This window comes from Peromyscus californicus, unplaced genomic scaffold (assembly GCF_007827085.1).
Source record: "Peromyscus californicus insignis strain IS unplaced genomic scaffold, ASM782708v3 Scaffold_23__1_contigs__length_62951481, whole genome shotgun sequence".
Taxonomy (NCBI): Eukaryota; Metazoa; Chordata; class Mammalia; order Rodentia; family Cricetidae; genus Peromyscus; species Peromyscus californicus.
The window spans coordinates 8,349,937-8,368,768 of record NW_026294534.1 but is presented as its reverse complement, the minus strand read 5'-3'; the positions used below and the strand labels follow the sequence as shown (position 1 = coordinate 8,368,768).

Here is an 18,832-nt window from a genome sequence, read left to right as displayed (position 1 = left end):
GCCTTCTCTGAGGGGCGGTAGGGTGTTTCAGGTGGGGACAGGGTCTTCCGTTGTGACCGCAGAAGTGGAAAGAGAACTTCTGGTGAATGCCAGCTCCCTCCCCCGCCTCCCAGCTCCTAGCAAGGGCTTGTGACAGGAAGATTGGCAAGTAAATATTTGAGGTAAACAGTATCTCACTGTCCCCAAGTGACCTGGCCTAGTCCCAGCCCTGCCACTTAGCAGCTGGTGACCTTGGACAGACCATTATCTGATTCTTACACCAATCAGGACCAAAGGGGACATGGTTCTCAACCGTGGGGTACCTTGCCAGCAGAGCCACCCAGAGCACTGAAATCCACATTCCACCTGCCTCGGAGGACCTGGAGGAGCTGAGGCTTCCATCTCGGACAGGCTCCTGGGTGATTTACATGGAAGCTGTGGGACAGGACCATGAACAGGTTAGAGCTGAAGAATTCCAGAGTGCCTTCGCACTGGGAAGGCCCTTTGTAGAAGGGACCAAGGACGATTTGGTGACCAAAGTTGGACAAGTTTGGTTCCTGGCCCAGAATATTCAGACAGAGGAGTGGAGTATATAGTTTATCTCAAACTCATCTCTGGGTGTCCTTGTTCAGTTAAACTTTTGAGGTAATGGCAGAGAACACACAGCTGTGGGGCGGGGAGGGGGGGGAGGAGATGGAGGGGGAATAAGGAGGAGGAGATCCCTCAACAGTAATATCCCCCCCCAAATTTCATCACAGCATCTTAGCAAATATCTGACATGGCAGCATTAGACTCAGGGTACCTATGGCACCAGGACCCTTGGGGTGCCCTTTGTAGACAAAGCCTTCCCCACACCCTCAGCCCCTGGGAGCCCCCAGGCCCACTCTCTGTGGTTACATTGTGCCACTGAAAGGGTGCTGTGTGAGTCTGGGCCCTTTGGGGGACGAGCAATTCCCTCTCAGGGAATTCTCTAGAAGTGGACGGCAGGTGCCCAGAGCTCCTACCTTCTTGTGGCTGAATACTATTCCGTGTTCCGTGGAGATGCTCCACGGTCTAACCAGGCATCCAGAGAAGGACCTTTGGAACTCTTTCCCGGTTTGGGCTATTCTACATAAAACTATTATAAGCATTATCGTATTTTTGTATGTAAGTTTCTACTTCTTTGGGATAAATGTCCAAGGGTGTAATTCTGGGTAGCTATGTGTTTGCTCTAAAAACAGCTGACAAACTGATTTCCAGATGTGCCTTCCATTCCCACCAGCAGCCACAGAAGCCAAACACTCACATCCTTCCTGGGACTGGGATTTCCAGATGTGCCTTCCATTCTCACCAGCAGCCACTGAAGCCCGACACTCCCATCCTTCATGGGACTGGCTTGTTTGGCCATCCTGCCCTGGAAATGTTTTTCATTAACATATACTAATTATACAAAACAATGAGTTTCACTGTGACATTTTCATCCATGTATAATGGACTCTGAACATATTCACCCCCATTACTCTCTGGTCTCCCTCCTCTTCCCACTGATTTCTTTCCCAAATAGTCCCTCCTATTTTCGCGTCTCTGGGGATATCTATGTTTCTATTTTTATCTAGCTTCTGTATATGTCAGAAAGCATGTGACACTTGTCTTTCTGAGTCTGTCTTATTTCACTCAAAATAATAATATCTAGCTCCACCTATTTTCCTGAAAATGAAATTATTTCTTTGTTCTTTGCCAGTTTCTAAAGTTTTATTTATTTATGTTTTTTTTTTTTTTTTGGTTTTTTTGAGACAGGGTTTCTCTGTGTAGCTTTGCGCCTTTTCCTGGAGCTCACTTGGTAGCCCAGGCTGGCCTCGAACTCACAGAGATCCACCTGGCTCTGCCTTCCGAGTGCTGGGATTAAAGGCGTGCGCCACCACCGCCCGGCTTATGTATTGTTTTAATGTATGAGTGCTCTGCCTGCATGTACACCTGCATGCCAGAAGAGGGCATCAGATCCCATTATAGATGGTTGTGAGCGGCCATGAGGGTGCTGGGACTCGAACCCAGGACCTCTGGAAGAGCAACCAGTGCTCTTAACCACTGAACCGGTTTTAATTTACCTTTCCCCAGGGGTTAACCACAGAGATTACTTTCCTAGAGGCCAGTGTGCCATCCAAGCCTCCACTTTGGGGAGCATTTACCCAAAGTGTCTTCCTACCATATTCTAATTGTGGGGCTGGTTTTTATCATTGGATCCTTTGCATGTTGGTCCTGCACCTGGTCCTGTATCACACGGGTGCTTTTCAAATGTCTTCTCCAGGTGACAACATGTCTTTTCATTTATACCTGGGCTTTCATGGGCAGAAGTTGTTCTGTCCAATTTACAGATTTCTTTTTATAGATTCCTTTCTTGGTGTTGGGTCTAAGGGCTCTTTGACTAGCCCTAGGTTCAAAGACTTTGGACCACATCTTTTCCTGAAGGTTATGATTCCCTCTTTACATTCAAGTTCATGATCCACTTTGAGTTCATTTGTAAAAGGCATGAGATTTAGTTGAGGCTTTTTTTTTCCCTAATGAAAGTCCAACTACTGCAGCAGCATTTGTTGAAATATAAGGGTGGAAGAAAGGACCAGCGCCACAAAGTTGCACACACATAAACACACATACGGGTTGGAGATTTAGCTCAGTGGTGGAGCGCTTACGAAGCAAGTACAAGGCCCTGGGTTCGATCCTCAGCTCCAGGGGGGCGGGGGGGAGGGGGGACTGTTTACATCGCCGGGCGGTGGTGGCGCACACCTTTAATCCCAGCACTTGGGAGGCAGAGGCAGGCGGATCTCTGTGAGTTCGAGGCCAGCCTAGGCTACCAAGTGAGTTTGAGGAAAGGCGCAAAGCAAAGGGCCGGCAATATGGCTCAGTGGGCAGAGGTACTTGCTGCCAAGCCTGACAACCTGAGCTTGATCCCTGGGACCCACATAGGGGAGGAGAGAACCCCCTCCCTAAGTTGCCCTCTGCCACACACATGCCACGGCACATGTGTGACCCCTTCCCTAATAAACAAATAAAAATGCGATTTTGAAATTGTAAGAAAGGGGCTTTGCAGACACCGCTGTCCCCGTCACTGCTTGCCGCAGCCATGGTCAGCCCACACTCTTGACGTCTCCGCCGATGGCGAGCCCTTGGGCTGTGTCTCCTTGAGTTATTTACAGACAGTTTCAAAGACAGCAGAAAACTTCCGCGCTCTGAGCACTGAGAGAAAAAAATTTAGATATAAGGTTCCTCCTTTCATAGAATCATTCCAGGATTCGTGTGCCAGGGTGGTGACTTCACACACCGTAATGGCACTGGAGGCGGGTCCATCTCCAGGGAGAAATTTGAGGATGAGAACTTCATCCTGAAGCATACAGTCCTGGCATCTTGTCCATGGCAAATGCTGGTCCAAACACAAATGGTTCCCAGTTTGTTTGTTTGTTTATTTTTGAGATAGGGTTTCTCTGTGTAGTTTTGGTGCCTGCCCTGGATCTCGCTCTATAGACCAGGCTGGCCTTGAACTCACGGAGATTCACCTGGCTCTGCCTCCCGAGTGCTGGGATTAAAGGTGTGCGCCACCACCCCCCGGCTGATTCCCAGCTTTTCATCTGCACCTCCAAGACTGAGTGGCTGGATGGCGAACATGTGGTCTTCGGGAAGGTGAAAGAAGGCATTAAACATTGTAGAAGCCATGGAGCGTTTGGGGTCCAGCAAGAAGATCACCCTTTCCACTCTGGACAACGCTCATTCTTTTGACTTGCGGGCTTCTTTCCCACCAGACCATTCCTTCTGTAGCTCAGGAGAGCACCCCCACGCCATCTGCTCAAGATTCCCTGTACTGAAGTTCTCTGGGTTCCATATTCTCCTTATTCCCCTCCAAGTCTAGCTGGATGGCAGAGTTAAGTTTATGGTTATGAATAAAAACTAAGAAAGAAAAAAATGTGAGAAAGGATGATCAGAAGAAGGCACTAGTCTCTACAAGCGCCACGTCTTCTTTCTTTAAAGATACCATCACGTACACAAACACTAATTTCTCTTAGGGCTTTGGGATTTTCTAGCAGAGGAGACTGGTTGAATCTAAATTTACAAGTGTAATGAGTCATGCAGGGGAACACAAGGCAGGACAGTGTCCCCTGACACTGTGTAATACAGCTGGAAGCGTCTACAACAAAGCAGTTCTTAAAAATCATGGAACCATAAACCTTGTGAACAAATAATCTGCAATTTTACTTTATTAATGGAAAACATCAAAATAACACCAGGAAAGCCTAGTGTTATTGAAATTAAAGGCGTGTGTCTCCAATGTTGGCTGTATCCTTGAACAAACAGAGATCTACCTAGCTCTGTCTACCAAGTGCTGGGATTAAAGGCGTGCGAAAGCTGTTGAGTTATGTCAGAATGTATATTTTAAAGATACCTTGACTTCAAAATTTGGATATAAGGATATGTTGCTTTGGAAAGGAGACTTTGCTTTTGTTCCCACAGAAAGCCAGAGGCTATGGATTTGTTCCAGATTAAGATACATCAGGTTTGACCACCCAAGACCCCCTGAAAGGTCTCTGATGACACCATGGCCCAGATGATCCAACATCCAGAATGGTTTCAAGGCAACTGGCTCAGACAATACAGCCTCATGGACTATTCCATAATCCTAAAATTTTCTTTGGGTCCCCATAAGATACAGCGCCCCCCTCCAGCAGGAAGTAGTAAGAGAAGCTACGCCCAAATTCCCAAATTATATGTAATTTTACTTTGTTAAGGTTAAAACCTTCCTTTTTGAAAAAAAAAAGTGGGGGAAGTGCTGTGGGATGTTCTGTATGGCAAATGTGTTACTCTGATTGGTTGGTATTGAGATTAAAGGCGTGTGTCTCCAATGCTTGCTGTATCCTTGAACACACAGAGATCCACCTAGCTCTGTCTACCAAGTGCTGGGATTAAAGGCATGCGCCACCACCGCCACACTCTTGCTACGGCTCTAATAGCTCTGACCCCCAGGCGACTTTATTAACATACAATTAAAATCACATTTCCGTACAAGTAAACTACCACCACATAGTGTGTCCGTGTTTTGCTTTGCATGAGATCTCAAGGTGAAAAAGCTTTTAGCACACTTTGCTCCAAATCCCACCATGGCCAGACCTGGGGCCACACCATGGGGCAGACTCTTTTTGAAAGAAATTTGTCAGGGATTTGTGTGTGTGTGTGTGTATGTGTGTGTGTGTGTGTGTGTGTGTGTGTGTGTGTGTGTGTGAGAGAGAGAGAGAGAGAGAGAGAGAGAGAGAGAGAGAGAGAGAATTAACTCACTTGATTATCTCCAGTTACATCTCTTTTCTTGCAAATTACATCATTTGTGTGTGTGTGTCTGAAAAAAAAAAAAACGCATCGCTTATATTCTTTAATCATTCCTCTGCTGTCAAACTCTTATGCTGCTCCTGTAACTCAGCTGTTGCAAACACAGCTGAAATAAACATTGATGTGCGAGCATCCCTGGGATGTGCTGCCTTAGCGTCCTGTGGGTGAATAAGCAGGGGTGGTATAGCTGGGTCATATGGACGACCTGCTTTAAGATACCCTTCTAATTTCCTGTGTTCTCTCTGTGGTGCCCGCTCCTGTTTAATGGACGGAGTTGGTGGAGGCAGGTGCTTTCTTGGGTCTTTCCCTCCCTATCAAAGTCCAGTGGAAATGAATTCATGGAGTTATTAGAGGTCACATGTCATCGTCCCTGCGCCTCCCTTCCCAGAAGCCTGTGTCACTGAGAACACTGATGACAGTTGGTGGATTTCTCAGGCCGTCTGTGGACATCTTGTGCCTCATTTGGAATATGGCTTTGCAGTCATCCACAGTCTTTGTCCCACTGTCCATCTCTGTTTCCCATGGGTCTGAAGCTGACAAAGAGAGTTCCTCCATCTTCAGTTTGAAAAGGTCCCAGATCTGCCCTAAAATCTTCCTGCTTCTCTCCAACAGCCAAAGGCCCGGAGCCCAGGAGGCTATCCTAACACAAAGCCAGAGTTGGAGCTCATGAGGAAGAGGAGAACAAAGATCCCATTTGCTTATGGCTCAGGACAAAGCAGAGCTTGGGTGGCTTCCCGAGAAGTCCTTCCCCCTCGCCTACATTACCACAGTCTGTCTAGATTGCCGCCCAGACCCAGTGGCATGACCCCTGAGCCCCCAGTCACCCGCTCAGCGCATGTCTGCTGGCAGCACACTAATTTTCCTTCAGTTGATGATGTCTAGATTTTCCCTTTACCCGTAAAGATTTTTTTTTTCTAGACTTGGGATTCTGTCTTGATCATTCTTTTCTTTCTGCACTTTTTTTTTTTTTTTTTTTTTTTTGGTTTTTTGAGACAGGGTTTCTCTGTGTAGCTTTGGTGCCTTCCTGGAACTCACTCTGTAGCCCAGGCTGGCCTCGAACTCACAGAGATCCGCCTGGCTCTGCCTCCTGAGTGCTGGGATTAAAGGTGTGCGCCACCAACGCCTGGCTTCTTTCTGCACTTTTAAAAGATTTATTTTTCTTTCATGTGTATGAGTATCTTGCCAGCATGTATATAAGTGCACTACATGTACCCAAGGAGGTCAGAAGAGGGAATTGGACCCCCTGGAACTCGAGTTAGGGATGGTTGTGAGCTGCCATATAGATACTGAGAACAGAGCCCAGGTCCTTTGTAAGAGCAGCCAGTGCTCTTAACCACAGAGCCATGTCTTCAGCCCTCTCTTTCAGCACTGTAAAATCATTGTGAGATTTTTATTCTGGCCTCTAACATCATGTATGAAGGAGAGGGGAGTTTCATAACTGCCAGGCGGGGTCAAAGTCTAGGGCTCCTTTCTCTGGAGCTGTTTGGTGGGGCACCCAGTTCTGTGTTCTCAGAGCATACTGTGGGAAAACCGCCCTCTACCAAGGTCTCAGCTGCTGCTCCCACAGACACGATTATTGGTCACTTTGACAATCCATGTGTGGTCTAGAAACTCAGAGGTGGAAAGATGGAGTTCAATGAGGTTCAGAAATAACTCACATCTTGTTTGCACGTAGAGCTTTTCCATACTCACTAACAGACAATGGCTATGGCGCACAGATGCCTTCAGGGCCCTGTTTGCCAGTCCCCATGCTTGGGTCTACACATGCCAGCTCTAGCCCCACAGATATCTTCAGGTGCCCACACATCTGGCTCCAGGAGTACAAGCAATTTCCAGACCCTGCACATCTGGATCCAAGTCCATGTGGCACCCTTAGGCACATATAAGATGGGCCCCAGGTGGACAGGCACTGTTGTGTCCCTACACATAGACCCCGGACCCACAGGCTATAAGCAGCTAGATCTCAGCCACTGCCATTCACTTGCTTTTAAGATCCTAACATCATAAGTGGGTCTGTGCCAAAAAGACTGAGCAGGATTGGTCCACTGAGAAGTTATAGGCATCCAAGCTACAAGGATGTAAACCCATTTAAATTTTAGAGTGTCTGTTTGCAGATGACTAAACCATATTAGGAGGTGTAAGCTAAAAGCTACATGGTTTTTCAGGGGTTGTGCTTCTTCCCAAAGAAGCCAGTTTGGTTACGTGGTCACTAAGAGGGAAAACCTGTGTAAATGTGACAACAATGAGCTCCTGGTGGTGACCGCTCACCTGGCCAGGCTTTGTCTTTGGTACATTTGAAAAGGTGCAGGGCACATCCCACTTCCTTGGCTGATCCTCCCTTTCAGGAGTAGGCGCTGCTTTCGACTTGAGTGGGTGGCACCTTCAGAGCATTTAGGGAGCTCTTCCCCTCTGGCACACCGACAGTGGCAGAGGGGCACCTCTAGAGCACCAGGTGGGGACAGGCATCCAGCATCTGCAGCCCTCGTGCGTTTCCCACTTACGCTCTTGAGCTGGACCTTGGCGGTGCCTCCGACTGCCAGCAGCCCATCGGGCTCTGAGAAACACTCCACCCAGCAGCTCCACCATCAGAAAGAACCTCCTCAGCAGAAGCCGGGACGGAACTAACAAAACCCAGGAGCACCTCCGGATCCTGTGACTGGGATTCTCTCGCAGACACAAGGAATCCTAAAGGCACGCTCGCTGGTCCTACTTCCAGCAAAGGGAAGGAGAACATTATTCTCATGGCAGAGGCTGGAAGACAGGATCCCCCCCTGACAGCGCCTCCCTCTTGGCTCACCGCTCTCCTTTACCTGTTCCCTCTGTGACTCTGGCCCGACCACCACCAGCAGGTGAAAACTCTTGAGAAAGACGGGGCTGTAAGGCCACTCCAGGCAGTTGTGGGCACATTTCAGGCAAATTCCCTACCATCCTAATGAGGAGGGGAGCCTTAAGGAAATGGTTCAAGGCCCCAGGGACCTGAATGGCAGGGTGACAGGTCTCAGGCCTGTGGCCTTTGGCCTGGAAGGTACCAGTTTGTGTTTTCCCTCCTGAAGGAGAGATGAGGCACAACCTGGAAGGCTGTTCAGCCCGGAAACACTTCTCTTCAGTTGCTATCAGGGCAGATTGAGCTGTCAGCCAAGGGCATCCCAAGGACCAGTTGACTTCTGGGACAGTAGAGGACAGATATCAGGCAAGCCCCACCCTCCCTTGTGTTTGTGGAGGTGATAGTGGGGAGCTGATAGCTGGTTCTGATGCCTTTGGCCTCACGCAGGGGAGACTATAAGCCTGAGAGGACGCTTCCTGGGCCCAGTCCAGGCAAGCGGGAGAGGACATGGCAGCCCTGCAGGAGAAGAAGTCGTGCAGCCAGCGCATGGCCGAATTCCGGCACTACTGTTGGAACCCGGACACTGGGCAGATGCTGGGCCGCACCCCAGCCCGGTGGGGTAGGTGTGGGCCATGTGAAGGGGGCATGGGATGAGGCAGGGGGCTAGCAGACGCAGGATCCAGGCCCTGCTGGGGCACCTGGGAACACACTGCAAGCCATGCGTCACCTCCCAGCAGGAAGCCAGGGTCCCCCAGACGGCCCTGAGGCTCAGACTCCGCAACACCTGTAATGCAGGTCCAAGACGGGCCCCAGCTTTTCATTCATAATTTTGAAACATCATTTTAAAGCTCTTTCTGAAACTAATTACTGTTTTAAGTTAGAGCAAGCAATGGTAGCTTCTTGTTCAGATAACGTGGGAGGCAGGGATTTACTTCAATGGGCTTGTTCTATTGTGAGAGTGAATCGCCATGACTCTAACATGCTGGGCATATCTGGAGACCTCCCTGATTCCCAGGCTGCCTCTGAAGTGCTCTGTGCCGCTATCATTCTCAAGCGTGGAATAGGTGAGCTCGGGAGATATAGCCACAGAGTCCCTTCCTTATGGCTGGCCTGTGGTGACCTGGGGGACCCTTTCTTCTGGGGCCACTGTAGGAACAGAAAAGTCCTCACAGACTAGAAGGCTGTGCACCTGTTCAGGACGTCCCCTCACAGAGTGTCTTCTACAAACAGGAAGTACTCCTGAGACCCCAAAAAGTGAATGTCTCCCAGGCTTTCCAGGACCCATGACATGGGAGTTACAGACAGAGCTTGGAGGGGTGCAGTGAGGGCTTTGCAAGGCTACATCACTGGGGAATACAGGGTGTATGCCACCTTGCTCCTTAGAAGGCAGCCCCGGGCCTGTTCCTTTGGGTTCCCGCAGCAGTCATATGGGGATACAGTCCAAGGTCCTTCAGGTCTGGGCACACATTAAAGGCTACTTTGGCTGACCTTTTACCACCCATCTCGGGGGGCTTGAGAATGAGATGAGAGTATACTCACAGAGGGTGATACCTCATCACTCAACTCTGCGACAACTCAGCCAGCCTCAGCCCAGCTTGGATGTGCTACCACATGAAAAGTATGCACTGTTCACGGAGAAGGAGATAGGGTACTCCCTCCTCAAGACCCTGAGGCCTCCCAGGGGCAGAGAGCACCCCTAAGGAGTCTCTGCCGACTTAGGGAAAATACAATAAATTCCAGAGCAGAGAGGAAACAGGAGGTCACCATTCACCAGTGGGAAACACAGAAGCAGAGCTAGTCCTGGGACCATCCCAGGAAGTGGGTCACCTGAAGAAGGGACAGCAGATGGGGTTCTGGGGCAGATGATGGGGCTGCCAGGTAGCCTCTCAGGAACCTTGTGTGGAGGCTACTCTAGCCACCAAGCTTCCTACAAGTCTCCTTGACGGCTTCAATGTCACTCAGAACTTTCTGGAATGGTTTCACAGCCTGACTCAAGGACTTGGCCTCAGTTTCTGGGGATGACATTCTCAAGGGAAATGGTAGAAAGGAATGGAGCAAGTCACTCTTAGGGAAAGAGGCACACGCGGTGCTCAGAGGAAATGGGGGCTGGAGACCACAGGCTGAGAACAGCAGAGGTCTCAGTGACCTGGGGCATACCGTGCCACCGGTGCCACACTCTTTCTCTGTGTGACATGGAACTCTTACCACCAGTAGTTCCCAAGCTGTGAGAGTCCATGGCATTGGCCACTTGGGGGAGCCAAGCCTGATGGTAGCAAAGCTGGGATCCTTCATCTGCACCTGGGAGATGTTGAGCTCTGGCTCTCACACCCATGAGCTGACTAGTCAGGAAGAGGGCTTGTGAGGCAGGATAGACAAGCAGCGAAGCTGAGATTCTACCTGTGGTCCCGGGAAAGCAGATGAGTTAGACAGAGCCACATCAGGTAGGAACTGTAGGAACCTGTAGTGATCACGTCACCCCTGCAATGGGAGCTCTCCCTCCATTGGGCATCCACCCCTGTACACCAGGACGCTAAGTGGGTATACAGCTCTGACAATCCTATCAGCACAAGGTCAGGCCATCCACCGGCCACTACAACATCCAAACCCAAGTAGGGTACAAGGTCTCCACGGAACCACAGTTCTGAGATAGGCAACTGCTGTGTTGACCCTCCAGGGAGGACCTGTCAGAAAAAAAAAAAAAGACCCCAATCCCATAGCTGACCTCCAGCCTGTAACCCCCAACCATCTCTGTCCCCACTGACTTGGTCCTGCCCTTTAGTCACTTTTTGGGTCACTGAAGAAAGACTTACTGGGAGAAAGCCACACCCACATCGTGCATTTGGAAGGGGCATCCCACGTTCTTGGGGACCTTCCCAGGAAGACCAAAGCCATGCAACACAAAGACCCTCTTCTGACAACATGTTTCTTAGCAGTGGCTCCCATGGCTAGAAATCATTCAAACACAACTGTGGGGACTTCAGAGTAGCCCAAGTCCAAGGCCATGCCCCAGATGGGTGTAGTCACCCTGACTCAAAAGGAACGTCATCAAAGGGGTCTTCAGGAGCTCAGGGAGCCTGGCTCACACTGGGGTTGGAACATCTCCTTTCACTGATGCTTAAACCAGCGTGCTGGGAGCCACAGGAGCTGGGCCTGCTCAGCATGCCTGCTAACCTTCTCTGCAGGACACAGGGCAAGTACCTGCCAGGTCCTCAGAGCACAATCCAGATATACTCAGCCATAGCCCTTCCCAGCCAGACCATGCACTGCGGGTCACTGTGGCCAGCAGCTACCTTTCTCTGCCTTTCCCATCCTGTAGTGTGGGAAGCAACAGGAACTCCAGGGAACAGAACAGGCTCTGGGATCCTGCCACGATTGCTGTAGATACAGTGATCAGCGAACCAAGCACACATAGTTGCCACTAATGTGCAAGGGGCGTGACAGGAGCCCACATAAGGCCGTGAACATGCCCTGTAGTTTTGTTTGTGTGTGTGTGTGGGGGGGATCAGAGATGGTGTAGGGTGGTGAGTTCCAGAACTAGAGAGCGAGGGTGAGAGGGTGCCAAAGAGCTCGGGGATTCTATTTGGATGAGTAAGTTCTAGAATTCAGTAGAGGTGCTGATGGTGCAGCATCCATCGTGAGTGCATTGCATGCCACCAATTGTGCCCTGTGCCAGAGATGGAGTAAACTGTGGGCCTGTGCTGAGGACATTGCCACAGCTGAGGCTGCCACTTCCACCTCTCTCTTCACAGTGTGGATCAGCCTCTACTACGCAGCTTTCTACGTGGTCATGACGGGGCTCTTTGCCTTGTGCATCTACGTGCTGATGCAGACCATCGACCCCTACACCCCAGACTACCAAGACCAGTTAAAGTCACCGGGTAAGCATCAGGGGGGCTTCAGCAATGCTCTTGGGGAACACAAAACAAGGCACAGCACGGAGTCCCTTCCTCCCCCACACACCCAGGACACGGGGTCCCACAGCTTCCCAATAGGGACAATGACCCTAAATTGCAAAGTCTGACTTTGGCTTTAGTTTTTAGGTAATAAAGGGGGCTAGGAGGGAGGGTCACTGGGACAAGAAGCCTGTGCACTGGCATTTTATGCTTATGCACACACAGGGGAGTGTCCGCAGAATACACAAGAGATTGCTGGCAGGGAGTAGATCTGGGGGTCGTAGGAGGAAGATCTGGGATGGAAACACCCGCTTGCTCACTAATCCCAGGGAAGGATGAGTGGAGACCTGAGACCCAGTCATCTGAGGCTGAGAAACATGAAAAACAAGTCCTTTTCCCTTTAAATCTTGAACAGCTGTTCTTTTCATAACACCCATAAAAACAGCAAAGCCCTGGCTCACATAAACAGAAAGCCAGCCACATGAATGGGCCAGGCTGAGCACATTGTGGATTATTTCCCACCAAAGGCCACATGGTGTTTGTGGAAAGAATGAGTGACTTCACGTAAAAGGGGTCAGGGAGTAGTGTACCAAGACTAGACAAAGACGGAGGTGGGCGGGGTGGCTCCAGGCCACTTGTGCATGTGTCTGCACCATGAACTCATATCCCTTACGTCCCATCTGTTAGCAGAACCAAGACCACACTCAGCGGATGTACAGCAGACTGAAGTGACTCAGTGACCTCTCTCTCTCTCTCTCTCTCTCCACACACACACATACACACACACTTAACCTATTAAAAATGATTTTGCACTTACTTTTAAAACACTACACTGATTCTAATTATTTTTTACAATTGTTCATTTATTCGTGTGTGTGTGTGTGTGTGTGTGTGTGTGTAGGTGTGTAGGCCTGCACGCCACAGCACACGTGCAGCAAGAAGACAACCCTCAGGAGTTGGTTCTCTCTTTCCACCATGTGGTTCCAGGCACCACATTCAGGTCACCAAGATTGGGTGGCAAGCACCACCTTTACCTGCTGAGCTTTCTTGCAGCACAAGTGAAAAAATATTTTTACATTTTTTTGCTTGTTTTTATGAGCATGGGTGTTTCACCTGCACGTCTGTCTATGCACCTGTACATGTGTGCCCAGTGGCTACAGAGGCTGGCAAAGGGCATCAGATGTCCTGAAACTTGAGTTACAGATGGTTGTGAGTTGCCATGTGGATGCTGGGAATCTAACCTGCCTGGGTCCTTTGGAAGAGCAGCCTGTGCTCTTAATCACTGAGCCATCTCTCCAGGCCCCAAGGGAAAATTTTTCTTTTTTTCCTTTGAGACAACCCTGGCTGTCCCAGAACTCTCTCTATATAGACCAGGCTGGCCTCAAATAGAGATCTGCCTGCTTCTATCTTTTGAGTGCTGGGATTAAAGGTGTGTGCCACAACATTGGCTCCCCAAGTGAAACACTTGAGGTGTGTTCGGATTCCTTTTCCCTGGAGACCTACCTGCAGGCTATGTGGAGCATTCCCCAGAGGCTAGCATCCACTGCACCAGTCTTGTCATGACTCCCCCAGGCCCAGAGTCCCCTGTGGAGCATGCATCCCCATTGCTGGGGCCTGGGCACCCCGAGTCTCAGGGACAGAACAGGCTCTCATTCCTGCTGTGCTGCATTCTGCAGAGGTCAGGGGCCCCAGGACCTGTGTTCTCAGAGTTCTTGGGCCCTTCTTTAGAATGTTACTGCCTTGGCTAGAGGGTGCCTGTCCTGCAGCTCCCTCCTAGGAGGGTGAGGAACTGATTCTACCTCAGATGCTATCTACCTGTGGTTGGGGCTTGTGCGAGACTGGACAACATCGGGGCCCAGGGCTCAGTATAAGTGAGCGCTTGGAGAAACCGACCAAGGAGGTGTTCGTTCTTTCCAGGTGTGACCTTGAGACCTGATGTGTATGGGGAAAGAGGACTGCAGATCTCCTACAATGTCTCTGAAAACAGCTCCTGGGCTGGCCTTACACACGCCCTCCACAACTTCTTAGCAGGTGGGTGAACACCAATGCAGCCATGTGCCTGTCAACTGAGAGAATCCCTCCATGAGGAGGACTCAGGACCTCCTCCATGGGCTGTGTGGGGCTGGCTGATGAGAAGGTGTGTGTTCCACAGGCTACACACCGGCATCCCAGCAGGGCAGCATCAACTGTACCTCTGAAAAGTACTTCTTCCAGGAGAGCTTTGCAGCTCCAAACCATACCAAGTTCTCCTGCAAATTCACTGCAGACATGCTGCAGAACTGCTCAGGCCTGGTGGACCCCAGCTTTGGCTTTGAGGAGGGGAAGCCCTGCTTCATTATTAAAATGAACAGAGTGAGTACCAAGGGCCCCACTTTAGAGGAGGCCCTGGAGTGGTAGGAGCCCCCTCCTCACACTTAACAATGGGGCCTGGGCCCTTTATCATGCCCCACCCTGACTCCATACACATTCATCGTGTTCAGCTCTTAAAATACAAATCTAGAATTTTCTGCTCAGACAGTGTCTTGTAAATACAACACAGAGCTAATAAAGGAGAGATCTTCACCAGCAGGGGATTCAGACTGGGAGAAGCTGGGGGCATTCTACGTGGTCTCCTTCTGTACCAGAAACAGGAGTCTTTCAGGGTTGGTCCTACAGGAATCACTGGAGCTTCAGTGGGATCTGAAGCCTAGTGGCCGCAAGTCCCACCAATGCCCTGAGAATAAAGACACAGTAAGCAAGTGGCAGAAATGCAGTAGAGCTGTGTGGCACTCAGGCAACAGGAGCTCAGGGTCACACTGTTCGAGAGACCAAGTGGCAGGTGAACACCCAACTGGCCTTGCTGCCTATTCCCATTTTACTAGGTCTTAGAAAGCCACACACTCATGCACCAAACTCAACACCTAAGTCCTTCGGCTGGGAAGCTCTCCTCAGAGCTGCCTGGCACGTTGTGATCAGGGCTGCACTGGCCCATGTAGCAGTTGACATTCCTGCCAAAGGCAGGTCCTGCTCAGACAAAGCTCAAGAGACAATGACTGGGGCTCAAGAAGTCTAGGGAAGGAACGTGGGGCTCGGGGGACCCCACTAACAGCAGTAGGTAGACCCATCCTACAGCAAGGAAGGCTACTACACATCACCACAGCAGATGGGAACATCGTGCCGGTGACCAGGGCCCCTCTATCCCAGCTCCGCCATTGCCAACCCCCCTCCTAGACCACAGTAGTACCAGGGGGGAAATGGCTCAGAAGCATGTGTGAGTATCCACCTGCACATCAGGGGTACATCACAGCCTTTCTTCTAGATTGTCAAGTTCCTTCCCAGCAACAACACAGCCCCCCGAGTGGACTGCACGTTCCAGGTGAGCACAGCTGGGGTTGGGAAGGGCGGGACTCGAGGTAACCCTGGGCACATGCCAACTGTCATCTGTCCGCCATCTCCTGGAGTGACGGCACAGAGAAATAACGCCATAGTTACGGATTCCCCTTCATCAGGTCTGCGCAGTTACTTACATTCCAGAAAGCCTGGCATAAGGTGGGTGGCCCACCATTTCTACTACCACGCTGTCCATAGTTTTTATTTACAAAAAGTATTCCAGATCACCAACAGCGCTGTTGCTTCACGGGGCTTGGCATGTCTACTTAGGTGGCATGAATCACAGAGAAACTCTCTTACAAAATGACTAGGTACAACATCAAACACTAAACTGTTTTCCAAGGCTTGTTTTCAATGCCGAGGAGCCCTAACCGGCACGTCCAAAGGGTACACCCGTGAGTGATCCAAGGAACAGCTATCCCCTCGGAGCTCTGTCCCTAGGGCTCAGGCGTTGGCTTGTTCTTCGGGGCTGTTTGAATTATTTTGGCCACACACAAGCTGACCTTAGAGGTCATTGTTCCTTGATGAACGTAAGCCACCCATTGGGCAGGTCTGACTCCAACAATGAGAGGAAACAGATCCCAGGAACCTGTGTTTACACTTAATCCAGAAAACCGCACAAACCCTGCACCTGGTTTTGGCAAAGGAGCCGTCGGTCTTGTCAAACCCTTTCTTCTCACATGCTAATAAGCAAACACCGGCTTCCCCAGTTCCAACACTCACCCAAGACACTAAGACGGAATAAGCGGGGTGGGAAGTGGCGGAGGTTTGGCAGTTTGAGAAGGCACCAGGGTCTAAGGCCGGACTAGGAACGCCAGCCAGGTGCAATAGTCCAACTCTACTGCACTAACACACAAAGTTCTGATGTGATCGCTGGCATTGATAGCAGTGTTTGCCGCACAGCACATGCATAACTCACATGTGTACTTGTACACAAATGGACATGTGCCCAGTGCTTACTAGACTTGGCTGTGGTCTCTCCTCCTCAGGATGATCCCCGAAACCCCCACAAGGACACTGAGCCCCTGCAGGTCGAGTACTACCCACCCAATGGTACTTTCAGTCTCCACTACTTCCCCTACTATGGCAAGAAGGCCCAGGTAGGTCTGCTTCACTCTGCCCCAATGCACGTGCTAAATTCCCTCAGACTTGGCAACAGAAAAGCCATCTTCTATAAAAGCAAGACAAAGGCAGAGCAAAATGGTGCACACCTATAGTCCTAGCACTTGGGAGGGGGAGGCAAGAGGATCAGGAGCATAAGGTCATTTTGGCTACAGTGCAAGTTCAAGGCCAGTCTGGGCTGCAGGAGATTTTATCTTGAAAAAACAAATAAGAAACAAAGAAAACGAATGAAAGAAAAGACATGACTTATCCAGTCCTGGACATTTCTTTTATCCACTTAGAAACGCACCTCCCAAAAACCATGAACATCCACCTGATTCCCTTATAGTGCAGGGCCTCCCACGTCCTCCTAGGATCTAGGAATCTCTCCAAAGCATTTCCCCCACGCTGCATTCTTCCCCCCATTTTACTTTCACATCTTGTTTACCGTCTGGAGCCCCCAGAGTCAGTACTCTTATCCTACCTGCTCTGCGGGCAGAAGCCAGTCTCTCTGTGACCCAAGGGTCATTGGATCAAACAGGCCTTACCTCAAGATAGACTTGAAGAAGAGTCCTTTATGCCTATCCCTCCCTTCTTCAGTTAGTCTTGTTTTTCTTAACATCCAGGGTTTTTTTCCCCAAGCATCTCATCCCCCTCTTCTTCCACTTCAGCCCCACTACAGTAACCCTCTGGTGGCAGCAAAGCTTCTCAACATCCCCAAGAATACAGAAGTCCTCATCGTGTGCAAGATCCTGGCAGACCATGTGACCTTCGACAATCCCCATGACCCATATGAAGGGAAAGTGGAGTTCAAACTTACAATACAGAAGTAAGAAGCTGGAGTGGTCATCCACACCTACAGACGCCCCGCCGGCCACTCCCCCTTGACTGCACGCCCGCCCTCTGCTGGCCAGCGTGCACAGCCACTTCAACATGATTCAGAGCTGATACCACTGCCCATCTGTTGACACCAGAAAGTGCTCCTGTCCAGCACTCCCCTGAACACCATCAGCTTTCTACTAAATCCAATCCGATTGTAGCTGTGGGGTTAACACAAGAACCCAGAGTCCTGTCATCACTGAAGAGACCCTAGAGTGACCCGTCTGTCTGTATTACCGCCCTGTGATCACCTGTCTTTCCTGAACTTCAATATGAACTAAGTGTAACACTGGTCACTCCAGCATGAAACATTCCCAATTTGTGCTTCTGAGACTACAACACCTATGCCACAAAAACAAACTATATTAAAGTTATTCTTATTCTGTGTGGAAAAGTCATGTCTTTCCTGACCTGGGAGAAAATTTTACTGAGAACCAAATGCTCTTTTCTTTAAAGCCTTTCTATGATCTCAATCACAATACAGGTGGCCCCTCAGCCACTGGGGCAGGCATCTCAGAGATGTATTAAGGTGCAAGGATGTTCAGGGGACTCCACACAAACAGCCTGCCACTTTGTCCACTGATCTACCCTGGTGCCACCTCCAGTCTCAGCCTCTAAGGTCTCAGACTCTTTCCTTCAAGATACTCACACCTCCTATTGCCTCCTCCCCATCAAAAGAGGTTGCATTTGTCTTTTCCAAGCTGAGACAGAACACAGCTCAGGAGGACACACGTGCACGTGCACACCCACGGTACAACAGGTACAGGGCTTCCTGGGATGTAAGACCCAGATACGTATCTACATACACCATTCTGTGTACCCTTTTCATGTTCCACACCCTGTAGAATATTTTAAAGAAACTCAAGAGTTGGGGAAAAGGGTCATTTTCACTTCCATTAGCAAGCATGCAGCTATTTTTCCAAAATAGCCACTGATTTGACCAAGCCAAGTAAAACATCTAGCCCTCTGTCTTAATTAGGGTTATTACTGCTGTGATGAAACACTGTGACCAAACTGGGGAGTGGAGGGTTCATTTGGCTCACACTTCCACATCACTGTTCATCATCAAAGGAAGTCAGGACCGGAACTCAAACAGGGCAGGATCCTGGAGGCAGGAGCTGATGCAGGGGTCATAGAGGGATGCTGCTTACTGGTTTAACCCTCTTGGCATGCTCAGCCTGCTTTCTTATAGAACCCGGGGATGCCTCTACCCACAGCGGGCTGAGCCCTCCCACATCAATGAATAATTGAGAAAATGCACCACAGGCTTGCCACAGCCCAGTCTTATGGAGGCATCTTCTCAATTGAGGTTCCCTCCTCTCAGATGACTCTAGCTTGTGTCAAGATGACATAAAACTAGCAGTACAATTGATCCCTTGTCACTTGACACACAAACATGTCACTGTTAAGTCACAACCTTTCCTTTCTCACTCATCCCTGAGAT

The 18,832-nt window shown here is 50.0% G+C and overlaps 1 protein-coding gene and 1 pseudogene across 1 annotated transcript; both read left to right on the top strand.

Annotated features, from left to right (window-relative positions):
- Positions 1-2,849: 2,849 nt before the first annotated feature.
- LOC128119446 (peptidyl-prolyl cis-trans isomerase A-like) lies at positions 2,850-3,873 on the top strand (annotated as a pseudogene).
- A 3,857-nt stretch (positions 3,874-7,730) lies between these two features.
- On the top strand, positions 7,731-17,733 carry Atp4b (ATPase H+/K+ transporting subunit beta). The gene is made up of 7 exons (XM_052752764.1): positions 7,731-8,765; positions 11,896-12,024; positions 13,957-14,070; positions 14,192-14,391; positions 15,338-15,394; positions 16,398-16,508; positions 17,181-17,733. Exons 1-7 carry the CDS (start codon positions 8,654-8,656, stop codon positions 17,340-17,342), a joined length of 885 nt encoding a protein of 294 aa, XP_052608724.1. The 5' UTR covers positions 7,731-8,653; the 3' UTR covers positions 17,343-17,733.
- Positions 17,734-18,832: the final 1,099 nt, after the last annotated feature.

Excerpts from the sequence above, each read along its gene's own strand:
- Atp4b (XM_052752764.1), top strand. The coding sequence starts at position 8,654 with ATGGCAGCCCTGCAGGAGAAGAAGTCGTGCAGCCAGCGCATGGCCGAA. Across the intron at positions 14,392-15,337 it reads TCATTATTAAAATGAACAGA|ATTGTCAAGTTCCTTCCCAG; the intron begins GTGAGTACCAAG and ends CCTTTCTTCTAG. Across the intron at positions 16,509-17,180 it reads ACTATGGCAAGAAGGCCCAG|CCCCACTACAGTAACCCTCT; the intron begins GTAGGTCTGCTT and ends CTTCCACTTCAG.